Genomic DNA, 20503 nt, shown 5'->3' with positions numbered 1-20503 from the left:
GGATGGTTTTGAAAATAGAAGGAGCCATAAGTCAAGGAATGCAGATGGTCTCTAGAAGCTGGGAAATTAAGGAAATGGATTCTCCCATAGAGCCTACAGAAGGAAGGTAGCCCTGTGGGCAGTTTGACTTCAGGACTTCTGACATCCAGAACTATAAAATAATAAATTTATATTGTTTTAAGTCAGTAAGTTTGTAGTTTAAAAAAGCAATAAGGTACTAATATACATTCCCTGTCCTTTTTCCCCTTTACCCCAAGGTAAAATTGATCCCTCTGTCCTTCCATTTCTACTGAACGCAGTATACTTAACAATTTATTCACCTGCCTCTCCTACCAAGAGTGCAAGCTCTTGAGGGTAGAAACATATGTCCATTCATTTATTCATTCATTCACTTATTAAATTCATCCTTTTATTCAAGTATTTATTATTCATTTAGTGCTTCATATGCACCCCAACAATAAGAACAAAAGCAAAGAGGCTTCCTCACTTCAAGAAGCTGATAATTTGAAAGAGGGCATTAACTAAATAACCACCAAAATAATTTGAATTGACTGAAGGAGAAGTAAAAGTGGGTGAAGGGCAGTTAGGGTGGGAAGAAAGTTCTGGGCAGTGGGAATAATATGTTTAAAGGCTTGGTGGGAGGATGGAGCATAGTGTATTTGAGGAAAGGAGCTGGGTGGAGCAGTTAATATAAAGGGATATGGGAAAAGATGATGTGTAGAAGTAGCTTTGATGGGGATTGGTTAAAGATTTTGGTCTCTTGCCTAAGAGCAATGGGAATTTACTAGAGGATTTTAAGCAGAGGAGCCAGATGAACAAATCTGAATATAGAAAAGATCACTCTATGATGTGGAAAACAACTTGGAGAAAGATGTAGTTGGGTAGAAGAGTGAAAAACAATGGGACCTTTTATGGTAGGGTATAATAGTCCAAGGAAAGATGGAGGTAAGAGTGGAGGTAGAGAGAAGTAGATGGATTTAGGAATATTTTAGAGGCAAAATGAATACGATTTAGTGCTAAATTGGATGTTGGTGGGTGAGGGAGACTTCAAGGATGACTTTGTTGCATGAGAGAATATAGCAGTTTATATCCTTGCGTTGGAAATTGAATCATGTCCCCCATAGAGGTATGTTTAAGTCTTAATCTGAATCTGCACTCCTATGGGTGTGAACTCATTTATAAACAGGAGCCTTGAAAATGTTATTAATGTACAGACTCATCGGTGAACAGGATCATCAGAGATCCTATTTAGATGAGACAAATTGAATCGGGACGGGCCTTAATCCATATGACTAGAATTCTTACATGGCAGGTGAAATTCAGATGCCGTCAGTCAAAAGAAGTCAGAAGTCAGAAGCTACAGAATGAAGCAGATCACCATGTGACAGAGGCAGAGATGTAAGCCAAGGGATACAAAGATTGCTGCAAACCAGCACTATAATGCTGTAGATTCCAAGAGAAAGCACGGCTTGTTGAGACCTTGATTTTGCACTTCTAGTCTCCCAAACCATGAGACAATAACTTCCTGTTGTTTAGCCATCCAGTTTGTGACATTCATCATAGCAACCCTAGCAAACTATGGCATCTTGGCTTGGTAGAAGTCATTTTGTCAGGATTGAGAGGCTGTAGAGTATATGTAAAGAACACTGATTCGTTCGGAGATTATGGACATGTGTTTCCATCCTGGCCCCATAAGAATTAGGCAATGTTAACCTGATAAATCACTATCCTTTCTGTTTTTTGAAATGAGAATAAAATGATCTTCACAACAGAGGTTATTAAATGAAATTAGAGATTCAATTCAATAAATTTTCATTGAATATTTATTTGTTCATACCCTGTCCTATGGAACTGACGAACACAAAAGGAAGATGTGATAGGTTTCTTTACTTTCCAAGTGTTCACATTTACCTGAGATAGGCAACACCACTGCAGATGAATACTGGAAATACTTAAGAATAAATATAATTACATGGAAAAATATTTAGTGTTCACTAAATAGATAATGGAAATTAAGAAGTAAGAAATCATTGTGGCTATTCCCTTTTGGCTCTGTGGAGGAAGGAGAACTTGGTTTGAGTTTAGCAGAATGGATTAGATATTAAAAGGCAAAAAGGATGGGGAAAAACACAGCGTAACGGAATAAAGAAATTGAAGCAACCATACAGTGTTTGGGACCAGAGAAGTGCCTCATTTCACTGAAGTATGATCCAAATTGATGGCTAGTGGAAGCAAATTTGGACAGAGAAGTTGGGGCAAAATCACAAGGTGATGTCTGGCAGAGAAGCTTGAACTTTGGGTACTTGATCTTGGGGAGCCATGGAACATTCTGAAGTAGAAGAGGGAAAACATGGGTAAAATTAGTTGGGAGAGAATGCAGTGAATATTTTGGATGGAAGAAAAATTGAAGGCAAGGAGATCAAGGAGAAATCTGAGTGGTGGGAAAGGACATCTGGAGAGACACTTCAGAAGGCTTCTCACAAAGTTTGTTAGAGTTTTGTCTATAATGAAAGGGGAGAGAAAAGAGTGTGAGGTAAGTGCAAGGCTTTCATTTACGACCCTGGGAAAATGACAGTTTCTTTGACAGAAATGGGACATGAGGAAAGGAAAACACTGGTTATGCCTGTGTTGAAGAGGTCTCACTATATATGAAATTGAGATAAACTGAGCATGTTCTGAAAGTGAGGTAAGAAGACTGGACTTGAGAGTTAAGGAATATATTCATAGACATGATGGTTGAGTACTGGTAGATTACATTACTTGGTAGCTACTCCTATCAAGAGGTGGAGCCTATTTCCTCAGCCCTTGAACCTGTGCTGCCCTTGGGACTTGCTTTGACCAAGAGAATGTGATGACAGTGATATTCTGTGAGTTCCAATTCTAGGCCTAAATAAGCCTTGCAGCTTCTGTACTTAATGTCTGGGAACCCTATGTTAACCCAGGTTAGCCTGCTAAATAATGAGTAATATCTGGCCCAGTTGTCCTTGTCCCAGATGAAAGCAAGCTAACCCCCAGAAACAGAGCCAATTTATTGACCAGCAAGTGACCACAGATACATGAGTGAGCCCAACTAACTTCAGCAGAAGTACCTCCAGCTGAACCCACCCCAAATTTCTGACCTACAGAATCACAAGTTACACAAACAGTTTTGTTATTAAGTTTTGGAGTGGTTTGTTATGCAGCAAAAACTAACTGATATATCAACTCTAAGAGAAAGCATCAAGAGAGAAAAGTACAGGACAGTGCTAGTAAAGTAAGTCACATAAATTCAAGGAATAATTGATCTTTGTAGATTTACTAGACTTTATTCATTCAAAAAATTCAAAATTATCTTACCATATATAGAAAGCAAATAAAGGTTTAGTCCCCCAAATACCCAGATTTTCATCAATGGTGTATGTGTAACTAGGATTGGGAGGAGACAAGTTAAGAAGAAAATTAATTAAGAGTCTTGAAAAGAGAGAGTGATTCATAAGAAGTGGGTTAGAAAATTCAACCATTTAGATAAATAAATCAATATCAAATTCATCATGTCTAAACCTATCAGTAATACCCAGAGCATCAGCCAGAAGTAAGGTACGTATGTGATCTTCAACTTGCAAAGTAGAAGCCCAGTCCAGGCAGTAGAGTCTTCTCCATTCCTGGACTAGGGATGCCTAAATATTCAATGTGTCCATATATAGTTTGAGCTCTGTGGACCTGGTAGATATTCAGAGGTTCTCTTCCCTATTTCATGGGTCACCCACATTAGAATTTGCTCCACTGAATCTTCTGATCCTTTATTAAAAGCAGTTTAATTACTTTCCTATTCTGCAGGCTCTTTTCACTTCTTCCAGTTTGTCTGTCTGTCTGTTTTTTGAGATACCAGGGCTGGGGATTGAACCCAGGACCTCATATGTGGGAAGCCAGCACTCACCACTAAGCCACACTGGCTTCCCTAAGCTGGGTCCCTCGTTTGTCTGCTTGTTTGTTTTTCCATTTTCAGGAGGCACCACAAACTGAACCTAGCACCTCCCATGTGGGAAAACAGGCATTCAACCACTTGATCCACATCCACTCCCCTCTTCCAGTTTTATAGATAATAAAATCAGATTGTTAGATGTTAAGTGCTGGAAGTTCTCTTCAATCATGTTTTGATCTAATTTATTTTAGCAGATACTGCTTCAATGAGCTGAAGAGCTCATTGAAAGGAACTTTCTTTGCTTTTTCTATTATGCCCATTGGTGAGACTTAGGTGTCCTATAAAGTCCGGAAGAAAAAACAATAACCAGTTAAGGCCTTAAGAGAAAAAAAAAACCAAAAACAAAAAAATACTACTACTAATAAAAGGATCATTCCAAGTAGAAATATGAATTCAATAGAATGAGTTACTAGAATAAAAAACATAGCTGACTGGAATTGAAAACTATCCTCAGGAGGTCAGAGTTTACTCAAAGAGAAACAACTGAATAGTACACCAGAAAGCTACTTCTTATCCTGCGAGAGGAAAAACAAGAGAGCTATGAACTTGTGTCATAGCCTCAGAAAACTTCTGGAGAGACACTTAGAGGTGAGCTAGAGAATGTATTCTAAGTTTGGAGGGTGGTGACCCCTTGTAGGGAGAAGTAAGCTAAGATCCAGGGGAGCATATTATTTGAGGGGCCCCTCAACAAAAACGTGAGCTTCTATGGGGCCGATGACTCTGGCAGAAAATGAAAACGAAAGTTTTATTGGTTTCTTTGTATGTTCTTGTTTGGGATGAAGTGGGCCACTTTATAAAGACCAAGGAAAGGCTGAAAGGGTCTCAGGATGAATTTGAGCAGAACGACTTCAGGGAAGAAACAAACAAGGAGAACCTGAATGTAGTAGAGGAGGGATGAAGAAGCAAGAACCAAGGGTAAGATCCATGATCATAAATCAGATCTGCTCCTTTTCAAATAATATGTGCAGTGGTTAAGAGCAAGGGTTATGCTACTGTGATCAGTAATCAAAGGAAATGTGACATTGGTGTGGAGAAAGTGGCCATGGTGGCTGCTGGGGGTAGGAAGTGGGAGGAAGAGATGTGATATGGGGGCATTTTCGGGACTTGGAGTTGTCCTGGGTGGTGCTGCAGGGACAGTTACTGGACATTGTGTGTCCTTCCATGGCCCACTGGGTGGACTATGGGAGAGGGTGGGCTATGATGTGGACCATTGACCATGAGGTGCAGCGGTGCTCAGAGATGTATTCGCCAAATGCAATGAATGTCTCATGATGATGGAGGAGGTTGTTGCTATGGGGGGAGGAGTGGGGTGAGGGGGATGGCAGGTATATGGGGACCTCATATTTTTTTAATGTAACACTAAAAAAATAAATAAAGACCAAAAAAAAAAAAGACAAAAAAAAAAAAAAAAAAAGAGCAAGGGTTATGAATTCAAGCAGACCTGGAAGTAAAACTTGTACCATCACTTCTAGCTCTACGTCCTTGAACAAATTCCTACGTCTCTCAACCCTTCAGTTTCCTTCAGTATAAAATGAAAGTGTTATCCCCAAAATTACAGGGCTGTTGTGAGTCACTGTATTAAACCTATTCTGTGCTATGCCTGGTCCACAGTAAGGGCTCAAAGAATGCAAGCTATTATTCCAATCTTTCCCAACCTATTCTCATATCCCTCTGACAAATTTCATCAAACTTTTTACTCTTCATCTAGCAAGTATTCCTAAGGAGGCTTAAAGGTACTGATCCAAGAATGCTCCTGCTTTCTGAGATTTCAAATGGTTGTCATGTACTCACTCAATAAACATTTAGGGGAGGCCTATTCTATGCCAGTACCATGTCTTAGACAATGGGGATTCCAAGCCAAAAGAGTAGGGTCCTGATACTCAAGGTATATTTCAGGGTGACAATTGAATGGGAACAGGATAAAAGACACTGAGAACATGTGAAGATATATACACACAGTCCTATGTATAAAGGCAAAATAGCAGGGACAATGGGAGCATGACCCAACTGCTGGATTCAGTAGGCTTGGCTGTGCCCAACTTCTACCAGTGTTCAACATGCTGTGGGTATTACAAAGTTGGTTTTGTTGTTGTCGTTTTGTTTCTAATAGAGGGACTAAAAAACTGTGCTTTTTTTTTTTTGAGTGGACAATTTTAAAGAGCTTCTGTCAGGTTTGCAGATTATAAAATATTACTTTCTAACTCCATTAGATCCCTCTACTCTTGAAATGTTCCTATTTCCAGCTCCAGTCCATCCACATGAGATAGACACCACAGCTCACCCGAGATACACAACAGCTCTTAGCTTTGAGAACCTGAAAGAATGAGGCTAAAGAAAGGTGCTTTCAGAATGTTACCATCTTAAAGTTATTATTACGGGGAAGGCTGCCCTCCAATCATGCGGATTGTTTATAAACTAATTTCTTTTTAACTAACAACCTTAAATTATACTTGAGATGAGAGGCTTCTGGATGAAGATCTACCCGGTTGTTCCTACCTCTTTAGCTGTTCGTATCACTATCAAGGATGGCCAAACATTCTGGGGTGTTTCCTATTGTTCCCTGAATTTCATATTCTAAAAGTAGGTAGAGAAAAATAATGTAGTGTCGTCTATGTGTATGTACATGCACACATAGGCAATGGAACAAAGGCATGGTCAATTGTAATGGTAGAAAACCTCATTATTATTACTAATAGACAGCATCAACCTAATAATTCCAGAAAATTAATGTGGCCATCTTAGAGTCCAGGTGTGGACACTGCTCAGTTGGAAACCAGCATGTTCTAATTGTGATAGAAGAGTTAACATAATAATTAGATCCAGTTCTGATATGTTATCTTTTAACCTATTTCCTCTAATATTCCAATTATTAGATGGTAGCATTGTTTGTGGACTAGCAAAAAAAAAAGTGAAAAAGAGGAATGATACATGTTCAAGGTACTTATTGGACACTTAGCTGGTAGAATTCACTGGAATATAATTTCTTTTTGAACCAATAAGAATAAAACTGTTTCTAAATTTAAATCAGAAACTATTAAGACAGTGCTTACTCGAAGTAAAACACTTACAAAGACCATTCTAAAAATTAAGTAAAGTTGAGTTTGGAAAATTCCATAATAGTCTAACAGTTTTGTGGGTTTTTTGTGAATCTATAATTGTACCCATGCCTCAAAAATTCCAGTTGATTTTACATCATTTATTCCATTTTTATCTTCAACACTATCATATTTGTAAAATAGTGATAGCTTAAACCTGAAATAGTCTCACTAAGTCTTTACAAAGCAGAACAATAACATTGCACAGAGCTATGAATTCCCCTGGGGCCCTGGCCCTTTTTTCACGGGAGGCCTTTTGGGAATTGTCCAATAAGTCGAGGTCCTGTGGTAGAGTCCATTGAATTTGTAGAGAGAAGACTGAGTTTGCATCTCAGCAGTACCACTTACCATTGGTCAACTCTGGTCAACTGAAACTGGCCATTCTAAGCCAACATTTCTCTCACTTGAGGCAAAATGTGAGAAACAATCAATCTGTTTTTTGGGGATTATTGTGAGGATCACTTGAATAACAAAGGATGTTTTTCATGCCTTAAATATCATGAGCCTGCAAGAGTCACTTGTTCTGTGGAAAGATGGAAAGGGTGTTAGCAGTTGGTCATCGAGCTTCACACCAATTTAAACTTTTCCAAACAGAATGCCTCTTCATTCTGAGAAAACCTATAGAGAAAATACCAAAACTGACTATAAAACTTTTATGTAAGTGTCCGCTAATAAACTTACTGTTTGACTCAACTTATATGGCTTTAAAAGAATGGCCTATCCCCTGTATCTGGTCTATATTTCTCCATAGTTTTTACCACCATCCATTATTTTCTAGTATTTGTTTGTTTATTATTCCCTTCCCCACTCAATAGCATACAACACTGCTGCCTTCCCAGTGCATGGAAAATTTCTGGGACCTTAATAGAAACTTAATACACATTTGTTGAGTGAATAAATGAATGAAGTGACAAGACCTATATACTAAATTAAATATCACTTCAAAAGTATTCAAAGTAAATTTCTGCTTACAGCAACTAATTAATGTTCCCTTATTATGTCATAGATAAACTAAGATGGATGATTTTGTGAAATTTCATTCTGTTCAATAACCACTAAGAATAGTTATGATTTTAATGTAGTACTATGTGCTACATACTTACATAGATTATTAACTTCACAAGAGTCCCTTTCTCTTGCCAATGGTGAGAATTGTTTCTTCATTTTACAGATGAGAAAACAAGTCAAAAACATAAATCACTCAAATAAGATTCACACAGCTAGTGGAGTCGGAATTTGAACCCAAAGTCTGACTGTATCCAAAGTACACATTCCATGGTGATAGCTCCTTCCAAAAGTGGATTCATTAAGCATAAAAATGAAGTGTAACTTAATGTTTGTTTTATAATGTCTTTATTATGTCTTTGCTGCAGAAAAATACCTTAGGAGGGATAATTCAATTCTAAACCAACAGTCATTTTCTCTTAGTGCTTTGAAGACATTATTACAATAGATCTTGTATATATTACACACAATATTATACTGTATATTGGCATTTGTTGCTGTCTTGAAAAATCTTTTAATTTGAACATCATTTTAAAAATAATTTTATTGACATATAGCTCATAAACCTTGTAATTCATACATTTTAAGTGTACAGTTCAATGTTTTTAAGTATTTTTTGCTTGTTGTCTGCTCCTTGTCTATCTGTTTTTCTTTAGTAGGCACTGGAACCGAACCTGGGACTTTCCATGTGCGAGGTGGGCACTCAACTGCTTGGGCCTTACCTGCTCCCTGCTAGTTTGTTTTTGCTTGTTGTCTGCTTGTTTCTTCTCTAGAAGGTACCAGGAACTGAACCCAGGACCTCCCATGTGGGATTTGGATACTCATCTGTTTGAGCCATATCTGCTTCCTAAGCATCATTTTAAATAAACTCCCTGGGTGATTCTGATGTAGGTGGGACACACTCTGAGAAAATGATTCTGGAGATAAAAGACTTTTACAAAAGTGTCTATAAAATCTTTCTTTCTGACCACCCAGAGCTCTTTTGCATGAGGACTTGACTCCATCTGAGAGAGCAGAGACCATTCCCATTGAAGAGGCAGAGCAAATAGAATCCAGAGAAGTCAAACTGGTTCAATTAGCATCACTAGCAGGGCTGGAAGCCCAGACTTTTAACTTGTTCTAGATCTGTGTTTCTCAAACTTAACTGTGCATATGAATCCCCTGGGGGCTTGTTAAAATTGGAGATTCTGATAATCAATAGGTCTGGGGTGGAATAGGAGAGCAATTCTAACAAGCTCCCAGGTGAAGCTGATCTACTGGTCCTCGGCCCACTCCTACAATAGGAAGCTACAGAAGATGCTCGCTGTCTTCCTTGGAAAATGCTTCAAGGTGAAGGATTCAACACCCCCCAAAAGCCCTATTTTACTCCAGGAGAGACCAGTGTGGTTCTTACTCAGATGTACATTAAAACAGTCCTTTACCTTCCCCTCCTACCAGCACTTCCTTGGATATGAGCTGAATGAGAAATGTTCCATATTAGCTTTTAACAGGTTACATAGAAGTTAAGAGCCCAGGTATGGGTCACACACACCCAGTCCACAATCTCAGAGCCACCACTTACAAGTGACTCATTTTCCTCATCCTTAAAATAACAATAGTGATACCTCATGGTGCTGTCCTGATGATTACATGATCCAAGTCCAAGTCTATATGAGGTGTAGAGCACAGTATGTGGTAAACAGTAAGTGCTGCATAAATGTCATCTACATGAACTCTTAGCATCTTGTCGTGTTGTGTGACCATCATTCTAATTATTCCTGGATTTGTTAGAGGAGTTCAACCTCTTCAGGATCTTATGGGCTTCAATTCTTTCCTCTTTTAACTTCCTCACAGGATTATTATAAGGATTAAATGAATTAATATGCATAAAACACTTGGAGCCATTTCTGTCACATAATTAGTGCCCAAGATGGCTTACCTCTTACTTTTAGCACTTACTACCATGATAATTAAATCATGTTTGAGGGATTATTTAAATTGACTTTTACCCCATTAGACTGCAAATCTTAGGAAAGATGAGATTTTATCTGTTTTAGTAACCTCCATGTCCCAAATGCTTAACAGTGCCTGGCACAATTTAGCATAATTTAGCTGCTCAATAAATTTCAGATATCAGTAGAAAGCATAAAAGAATGATGCATGAACAAATGAATGAATGAGAGAACATACTTGCCTTCCTGAAGAGATCAACAGAGAAAAAGTTTGAGAATCACTGTTTAGAAAGTAGAGGCAGCGGGAAAGGAAGAAAAAATACTGGGCAACTGGGCTAGAAAGAGGCTTGGAGGGGGTCTGCCTTCCAAATGTCTGAGATGATGAGTTTGTAAATACCAGTCAGAGAGAGAAGAGGTGAGCTGAGGGGAAGGAGTCTGTGAGAGGGCTGCCAGCAGATAATGGTCTTAGAAAAAATATGAGCTAACTGAGTTTTCTGATCAGATGTGTCAGAAGATGCTTTGAGGTAAATAAAATATGAGAAATGAGAAACCTCTGAATTTCCCGCAGCAAGGGATAATAAGGAACCCAGGACCAGCAATGCAATGCTTTCCCTGAGCTTCAGTCCTAAGGGAGGAGAAAAATCATGATTTGTCGTTCCCCTGAGGAACTTCTAAGAACCTGAGACCGGAGGAGAGGGTTAAGGACACACAGTATTAGAATATGATGGGCTGAGGTAAGAGGTTGCTTCAATATCCTCCCTGGATTTTAAGAAGTGGGTTATGCCAAGACTGTTGGGGGGGGGGGGGGGGAGGGTTCTGAGGAAGCAGGGAGAAAAATTGGGAAGTATTCCTTAAGATGAGCTGATTGTAGGGAATTGCGTTATCCATATTGAATTTGGTTTTATTATAGATATTCATCAATAATGATGCTCTGCAATTTATAATTGCATATAACTCTCTCCTTGAGATGGAATTACCCATCAAGGAATTTCCAGACTACTTTAGACCCATCCCATAACTACAGTCATTTTCCTGGTAGAGTGGGAAAACCATTTCCCCTAACCTCGTGCACTCATCAAGGGCATGGAATGAAAACTGATAGCCAAATGGACTTTGACTATAGAGGGAAGGAAGCAATAAGACTGTTGCTGAGGCCTTTCCCGTGTCGTCTATGACAGGAACCCTCTCCATAGCTCTGGGGAGTGGGTCCATTATTTCCATTTTACAGTTGAAGAGATGAGGCCCAGAGAGGACAGATAGATTGCGTAAGGCTGTGCATACTCATAACTGGCAGAGACAGGTTTGGGACCTATTTCATCTCAGTCCAAGCTGAGTGCTGTAAGGCAATTCAGGCAGAAGACAATTTTCTCAATGGGTATTCTACAAGAGTCATCTGCTAGGAAGGGCTTTTATCTTGGCAAATGTGCCAAGGGTCTCGATAGTAATGGATACATTTTACCAACTCATCAGATGATCAAAGATATGGGCCGATGAACAGTGTGAGCTCCAGCTCCTGTTTATCCAAGCTCAGGAGCACTTGTGATGAGTACCATTGCAAACCACTACCTGCCTTTAATGTATTCCATGCCTATTTCTCTTCCAATATCCATCAAGGAGCCCCAGGACTCTGTGATCTGTAATAAGGCTGGAATTTAGTTAAACTAATCCCAAAGATGTTTGGGTATGTCCCATTTAACAATCAGTGACCTATCATAGGCACTTAGACATCTAGTTATAACAATTAATGCATACATTACTGGTACTTGCCAGATCCATAAATTGACCTTCTATTTGAAATGGTACTTCAGCCCATTGAGCTGGAAGGACATTGAGCTCTGCTGTTGACACCTAATTTACTATAAGGCCTTGAACAACTCACCTTACCTCTGAGGACTTCAGTCTTCTAACTTAAATAAAGTTTGAATGTTTTCCAGTCATCAGCAGGAGGTCAGAAAATTTGAGGGCATCATCTTTTTCTTTCTGGGACACTGCCTCAAATACTGGATTCATCTAACTTCAAAATCTGTGTTCCATCCATTCCTCTAGACTAGTCTCTAAGCTCCATGTGGCTTGGGCATCACTCTATGTTACTTGAACTACTGAAGAAGTTCTGAGCATATAAGTGGTGTCTAAAACCACCTAGCTAATCAGTGCTGAGTAAGAAAGCCAAGCTTGTCACCCTCCGTCTATCACTCTGCTCCCTTTATTGTCCAAACTGATAATGTAATAGCCAGGCCCTGAACCTCAACAGACTTTAACTCCTACACTCTGATTTATTGGACTTACCCCACTCAGCTAACATGGAGTTGAAGAATGTCAACCACCACACCATGGAGCCTAGAGTACCTACAACTGAAAGCAGGAGGATTGCATTCAGTATCCATGTGGAATCTAAGCCCCCTCTTGACATAGAAGTGCAATGGACACAACCAATCCAAGGTCCACAGAGAAAATGTGGCATTGGTGTGGGAAAAGTGGCCATGGTGGCTGCTGGGTGCGGGGAATGGAAGGAAGAGATGAGATGTGGAGGCGTTTTTGGGACTTGGAGTTGTCCTGGGTGGTACTTCAGGGACAATTACCAGACATTGTAGATCCCCCCAGGGCCCACTGGATGGAACGTGGGAGAGTATGGGCTATGATGTGGACCATTGACCATGAGGTGCAGCGATGCCCAGAGATGTACTTACCAAATGCAATGGATGTGTCATGATGATGGGAGAGAGTGTTGCTGTGGGGGGAGTGGTGGGGTAGGGGCGGTGGGGTTGAATGGGACCTCATATTTTTGGAATGTAATATTTTTAAAAAATGAATAATAAAAATAAAAAAAAATAGCCTCAAAGAGAAAAGGTGTGGCTTAAACATACCTCTCTCTTTTACATTACAATACAAATATTGTAATTTGTAAAAAAGCACTGGGATTTATTGCATCAAGAAATGTGAGTGTGCATTCAATTTCTATCTAGTATTAGCTGCAAGAATTTGGGCATATTACAATCATTCTAAATATTCATTTACTCATTTATACAAATGTATAGTATTTTAAAATCACTTTTTTTTGTTGATTGCTAGAATCAAATGAGATCATGTAAACTAAGTGAAAGTGATAAAGTGTTATACAGAGGTAAAGGATAACAGTAAAAAAAATACACACAACTTAGCAGTGGCTTACTTGTCTTTGTTAGGCAAGTCCTACAGAATATTTGGTTAAAGAAACTGAAAAACTCAGGGGGTAAACAATGCAGCAGAGTATCCTAAAGGGAAAAAAGTAGGAAGACCATGGGAATATTCAGTCAAAACTGGTGGTAATTACCAAGTCTCTTGCAGTGATTCTTAACCAGAGGTAACTGGGCAATGTCTGCAGACATTTTTAGTTGTCACAAGTGGAAGGTCAGGAGTGGGCAATTGATACCTAGTGTGTAGAGGCTGGGGATGCTGCTAAACGTCCTATAATACATAAAACAGCCCCCACCTCAACAAAGGATTGTCAACATGTCAATAGTGCTGAGATTGAGAAACCCTGGTCTCTTTGAGATCAAAGACTAGTATATTGTGTTTAATCTTGTACTCAAGCATCTAGTACAGTACTTGGCATAAAAAGTACACCCACTATATATTTGATGAACAAATGGATGAGTGATTAATTATCCACAGAGAACCAGATAATGCAGGTTACATCTGATTCAGATTGCCAGTGAAAATCTTATTTATTTTGTGCATCCTCTTCATTTACTCTTATATCTTCTTTACTTTTCTGCCCTGTTAAAGCTTCTCTCCTTTCTTTTATCTCCCAATCTCCAAATGGGATTGGCCTATAAAATGTGAGACTGCACAGAAGTGAAAAATAATTCTTATAAGACAGAAGCACTGCAAGACCTCTCCTAGCTCCCCGCTTAAAACCACTGCATTTACAGTCAGCACTAATCACACCAGTAAATAAGTGGATTCACCCTTGTTCCTTAACTGAGCATGAACAGATAGGATCTAAAACACATATTTTCTGCAAATGTCTTACTAGAACAGTTCAATTTGCTTTTAAGAAGACACATCTTGGGTCATGAAATAGGAACCAAGTTTAGGTGAGAAAATGGCAAATGGAGGCATTTAGTTCTGAGTGCAGATACTGTATGCCTGTTCATACTGGCACATGGTGACTATCCATAAACATTTGTTGAATGAAAGGACAACTCAGTGAAGACAACATCCCAAACCATCCTTCAAATCTGCGCCCAATTAAAAAAAATTTTTTTTTTGTCTCAACCATTCAATTTCATATGAAGGCAGTTTGAAAGTCATAGGTTTTGAAAAATTGTATCCATTTTCTTCCCTTACACAAATGCAAAGCCAGATAATGATATATGGGTTTATCATTGAGAGGTTGATGTCAACATGATAACTTAAGAAGTCCTTGCAATTATAATTCATATTGGACACAAAAGTTCTTAAAGCCGCATTTTGCCAAAAATAAAATAAGCCTAAAATATTTGCTAGAAAGTCTACACTGAGACAATATATAGTAATTTGAAAGGATTTAGCGATCCTGTAAGCAGGCTAAAGAAGTCAGATGGGGACTACCAATAGAAACCTGTAAGTCCAAAATATCTTCCCACAGAGAGCTGTAACAACAACATGATTATCAATTTATATTGGTCAATCCAAAGCTTCACAGTGCACTGATCACTCTGCGTTAGGAATAAGATTTCCAGAAACTGTAACGGAATGTGTTTGGAGTTGTGTCTGAACAATTTTCTGTTAGTAGTTTTGGCTAGAATCTGTGTTAAAAAAATGATCACTGTCAAATACATGAATTACGCAGATCCGTTAGTCTGCAGAATAGAGAGACTGAGGTATTCCCATTTTCAACTCATGTTAATCCTTAAACATTTAAATTCGCACTAATGACCAAGAGAGTTTCTAGAGGATTTCATATTTCATGTGCTGGTTTCAGACTCAAATTACACAACTGATTCCAATTTCTTATACAAGTTATAACAGGACCACCTGCTCTCTTTGTACACCAGCTTAGAATGTTTGCTGACAAATTCAAGACTAGCGCAACACTCATTATGTCTTCATACCAGCTGCTTTCTCCATACCTAGTGGAATATTTTTAAGCATTTAATGATCGACATGCTTAAGAACACATGTCCATAGCCAAAAGAAGGGTAGGAGGAAATATGGACAAAATGAAATACATCTATTGCTATTTATTTTGGATTTGGTCACCTCTTTGAAGTAAATAGCATCTTCTAGCTGGGGAATGAAATGTGATAAGCTTTATAAAATCGTCTCTAAGATTAATTTTCAGAGATGGCCTATATTTGATGAGCATTGTGACTGGGCACCATATATTTCATTCAAAGTACAAGTATTCCTTTCTTGGCTCCTGGTATAGTTAGAGATTTCATAAATGCTGTTGAAAAAGGAGACATTTAAATTTCTTTATCAGTACTGGCTCTAGTGCAACACTTTCTGACTAAACCACTCAATTATTTTTTTTAAGAGCGAGAGAAAGTGGTAATGTAGAGTCAGTGAGTTACCAACCTTGCTCCTGACAAAAATGACTATCATTTGGGAAACATTTTATTGTTTACTGCACTCTGAACTCTTAAAATAACTGCGTGTCTATACCAGGTTGTCTCTAAAGCTAGGCACAGCAGATGACACCAAGTCAATATTATGCTAACACTTCAAAACTTGACTCTTTTGGTTGGTTTGTTTTTAAGACCCCCTCTTTTTCTCTCAGTAAAATATAGCAGGGGTGCCTGAGTTAGGTTTTGTCTTCCAGGAGCATTGTTATCACTCATAGTCCTTTCTCTCCCACAGGAAGAAAGAAAATGCAGCATTTCACAGACTCATCTCACGGCTGGAGTGCCCTGCCTCCAGTCCAAAAGCTGTCACTTGAGGAGAAATTTCAAACATATTGATTCTATGTCAGTTGCATTTCCCCCCTACAAGACGCATCTGAATTTTATTGGCCTAAATGGATTTCAAATGGGGAGTGCAGTGTTCAGTTGGAAAAGGATGCATTTGGGGACTGTGAATTTCTACTTTGTCATGCATCTCAGCATGCTTATCAGCAGCTGTGTTCATTTTTTTAATTATCCAGAGGGTACAGAGAGTTTGCAATATTCTACCTGAAGTGCCACCTCAGCCCTTTCCAGCCAGTCAAAGAGTAGAAAGAAAATCATGCAGGGGATGAGTAAAAGGAAGATGAGAATTCTATAATGTCCTCCACAAATAAATCAATTCAGGTGGAATTTTTTTTTCTCTTCCACCTCAAATATTTCTGAGCTATCACAGCATCTTTATTTTGATTTTATGTTCAAAAGATTGAAAGTCAAAGGAATAGATTTTTCTTCCAACCCATTAAAAAAAACTACCTTAATTTAGCCACCCCTGTATATATCTCTCTCCAGGCTGGCTCATTTTCATCACATCCACATCTTTGTAGCTGCATAAGTTGAGTGGAAATAAAACACACATTCTCCAGTTTCAAACACATAATTAGCTTGGAGTCACAAAGGCACAGGCTGAGAGGAAGGAGGTTATGTGATGTCGGAAGGGGGAAAAGCAGTAACCAAGACGTGATACCTGCCTGGAAGCCCCCTGCACAGCACTCCAACCTAGGAGTTTGTTGTAGATTGTTCTGAGGAAGTGAAACGGCTCACAGAGAGGAGGCAGGAGCCTTCCTGGCCCGGAGTCTCATCGCCATCCCTGTGTTCCCTCAAGCAAGTTACATATTCGCCCCACGTCTCCATTTTCTCATCTGTAAAATGGGAGGCAACATCCTCCACCTCACTGAGCGGTTGCAAAGATTAAAGGAGTTCAGCCACGTAAACTGCTCATTGAGGCATACAGTAAATATTTACTAAATGGCAAGTACTTATGCATTCAAAGAAGATCTTGTTAAAGGAGTTAAAAATTCAGGAGAAATTAGTTCTTCATTTCCTAAAAAGGATGAATGATTTCATTGTAAAATAAGGAAAAAAAATCCCTTTATTATTTCCCCCAACATGGCAGAGATTTTTATTTCTCAGTATAGATTACAGCAGTTTTTCTGGCTATCGCAACCTGGACTTTTCAGAAGTGAATACTTTTAAACGCAATACTTCTGAAGACTGTGCACACCCACCCTAATTCAAACCAAGTGTCCTGGCCTCTTTAAAATTCCTATGCCTTGTTGTTCTTCCCATACCAAGAGGTGCAGGGGAGCTTGGAACCTTAACATTCTTGTAAACCAGCAACTTGCAGGAAAAGATACAGATGCTTAAACACGTAGGATGCTGTCCCATCACGTCTGCATGAATTTATGTTACTAAATAGCTTGAGATGATGATAAACTTCATTGACAGCTAATGACTATATGTATAACCTGTTTCAATAGCTGTGAAAGAAGAATGTTAAGAGAATATTTGTTGGGGGATTGGTTATGTGTCGGGGGAGGGATACTCACTGCTGTTAAGTTCACTTAGCAGTAACTGTCAAGAGCCCAAAGCCCAAAGATGAAAGTGTTGCCTTTTTTTTTAATTAAGGTTTTTTCCCACGAACAAACTGCCTGCTAAGGAACACTCGGTTCCCACAGGGTTTATGGCATCCTAAGGCTGTTGAGAGGAACATGCCTATTGCGATCCCTATCAAGTTCATGTAAATTCGTGTGGGTTTGGAGAATTTGTTTATTTTTGAGGCTGAGCTAGATTCAACAGCATTCACTCTGCTTACCAGAGTGAGTAGTCAGACTCCAGCTTGCAAAGGGTGTGTGAAAGAGGGAATACCAGAAAGGGAGTAGACATGAGCATCGGTGCATTCACAAACTCAGTACTATTTCCATGAGCTGCTCTAAGACTACTTTAGGATCTGGAAAAATTGCTATTTTGAAAAAAGAATCTATGCCTATGAAGTCTAGGCATATGTGATAGTCATAACTTTACTTTCAAAATCTCTGAAAATATATGGTCAGACCTCCTCTTGCTTCTCATTAAACTGTGCCTTTAACTTTCACTATAATTTATTCCCTAGCTCGTTTCACCAAAAGTAAGACAATGCAGATTTAGTGATTGTATAACTAAAAGAGGAGATTAAACTATCAGTTTGTTTCCATTAAGGCAATTACTTAATCATTTTATCATCTCAGTCTAGGATAATTATATTAATAGACTTCCTCCCAGATCTGTGCATTAACAACAAAGAATTCAGACCAGCTTTTACTCTCCGGAAGGAAAAAAAAAAAGCAGTTAACCAGGTAACGCATTTTAAAAAACATTACTAGCAGGGCTGGCCTTAATAGTCATTTTGCACTAGTTTGAATTTAATAACAGCAACTTTTGTCTTGATCAGCTTCAGAGAGAGAAACATGAGCACTGGGGCTGGGCATTTGACAGATGGTTGCACAAATGCACAGTGCAAAGAAAGACAGAAGAGAAGCAACAGTCACTTGCGATTATAGGTTTTCATGGAATGAAGAGATAACCTGCTAGAGATTTACTTTAGTGATCTGAATACTTTTCATAAATACAGCTATATTAATGGTTCATGTACCTAATCTTAGAGGAGACTCATTCATTCTACCTTATGATACGACCTCATGAAATTACCACACTCCCTTTGGCACAGCACACAATATTTGATAGTTATTCATGGAGTTTAAAAAAATTCTCTGAAACGAAGAAACTTTAATTAAAATGGGAAGCAGTTTGGAGCACAATGAATGTACTTGAGACAATAAGCACACCAAAGGGGGGTGGCGTGGAATGACATTTCATTTTTATAAAGCCAAATATAAGTTTGCCTAAACAGTTTCCTTACTATGTTAAAAGAAACCGGACATCTACTTCAACAGCTAAGAAAGCATTCCACTATCTCACCACACAGCCTCTTCAGTTTAAACATACGAATACAAGAAAGCAATTTCAAAAATAATATTTGGAAATAAAAGTGACAGTATAGCCCAGGTGCACCTGTGCAAACACACACACACACATCCCCACAGCTGTAAAGCAAGATAGATATAAACTTACCGGAGCAAATATCACCATACACATTTACAAAAGAATTGATAATCCAACTTCTCTCTCCTGAAAGAAAATAGAGGTTGTCTCATACTAAAAATAAAGCTTCTGTGTCCACAGCACCAGCCACTTGTCCCTCTTTTTATGAAGCAAAGGAAGAGAGCAAGAAAATCAATGCGGAGGGAAAGTGAGATGTTATACCAATCAGGTAGCAGCTTCTGCCTTATTTGCAGAGAGATGGCAAAATGCTCATATTAGACGGCGACAACCCACAGCTCAAGTGCAGGAATCTGATACTTCCCTCTTGTGAAGGCTGTATTGTAGGGAGATAGTTACTGGCATGGTGAGCCTTTCACTTGGATCTTTTCTCACAACTGTTAAGTGGAGAACAGCTTTTCACGAGCAGGCTGCATCTAGAGAACACCATCTCCCCACAAGCCCCCTCCTCCCTCAAACACAGTGCTTAAAAACAAGCTGGGGAATCAAAAGAAGGCAGGGTTTTGTGTGTTGGGGGTGCAGGTGGAAAGCAATAGATTTACAAAACCCTTATTAACACGTTTGCATAGATTACGTAAAATTTATATGCTTGCTTTAAAAAATGCCTTCATTTTTATGGAAATGCCAGGATGTTATACTTGAACCATGTTTGAGAAATTCATACACTGCCCATAAATAATTAAGGTGATGATACTGGAAGACAGACATTATGGATTCTGGCAACTGTGAAAGGGGCAAATTACAACTCATTCATTATAGGAGTGTTACTTAAAACTCCTTTCCTACAAAACCTCAAACTGAAAAGATTTTAGAGGTTTAAATATGACCTGGATCTGCTTTTCCTACAAATGAGCCTCTGCAGGAAGGAGTTGAGCTTGACCAGTTCAAGGGAAAAAAACCATGGCCCCCTGAGGCAACTTTTTTTTTTTTTTGTATTGGCACTGAATTCACAGAAGTGCTGTCCACGGGTTAGATATGCTGCCCTCCACCCCAGCACTGGCTTCCTAAGGGCAATTTCTCCCAGGATCTATGTTGCAGAAAAGCAAAGAAAATGATACACCTCTTTCCTCACTTTCCCCACTTCAGGCCCCACTCAGTGCAGGAACTTTTGGCCTTAGATTGTCCCAGAGGGTCTCTGCTTTATCTTTTGTGCCGATGGTGATGATCCAAGTGACAGATGGTCCATCTGATACTCATCTTGGGTGGCCATGATTTTTATAGGTGGTTATTAATTCTTAACCTGTCCTGGGGCTTTCTTTGAGTCTCTCTCTCTCTCTCACACACACACACACACACCCTCACATACCCCTACAACCACCAATACACACGCCACACCACATACAGTCCGCGTCCCCCCATCTCTCTTACTCACTTTCTCCTTCTCCTATAACAGTAACAACTCTCAGTGGTAGCCGGGGAGTGGGGAGGTAGCGAAGGTTGGGGGACCAAACAAACAAAACACAAAACAAAACAAAACATGGTGAGGAGTAAGATGACCTGAGTTCCTAG

General features: G+C 39.1%; 1 protein-coding gene across 2 annotated transcripts in view; it reads right to left on the bottom strand.

The window, feature by feature from the left end:
- Positions 1-20503, bottom strand: part of SYNPR (synaptoporin) — a 347409-nt gene that overhangs the window by 153143 nt on the left and 173763 nt on the right. Inside the window, exon 1 of one of the 2 annotated variants that reach the window (XM_004482456.5) lies at positions 19007-19505. The exons of the other annotated variant lie outside the window; for it this stretch is intronic. Coding sequence (XP_004482513.1) covers positions 19007-19030 — 24 coding nt within the window. The 5' untranslated portion in view covers positions 19031-19505. Of the gene's footprint in view, positions 1-19006; positions 19506-20503 lie in introns of those variants that run through there. 2 annotated transcript variants of the gene reach the window in all.

The sequence above is a fragment of the Dasypus novemcinctus genome, chromosome 26, assembly GCF_030445035.2.
Source record: "Dasypus novemcinctus isolate mDasNov1 chromosome 26, mDasNov1.1.hap2, whole genome shotgun sequence".
Taxonomy (NCBI): Eukaryota; Metazoa; Chordata; class Mammalia; order Cingulata; family Dasypodidae; genus Dasypus; species Dasypus novemcinctus.
This window is presented reverse-complemented; position numbering and strand designations above follow the sequence as displayed.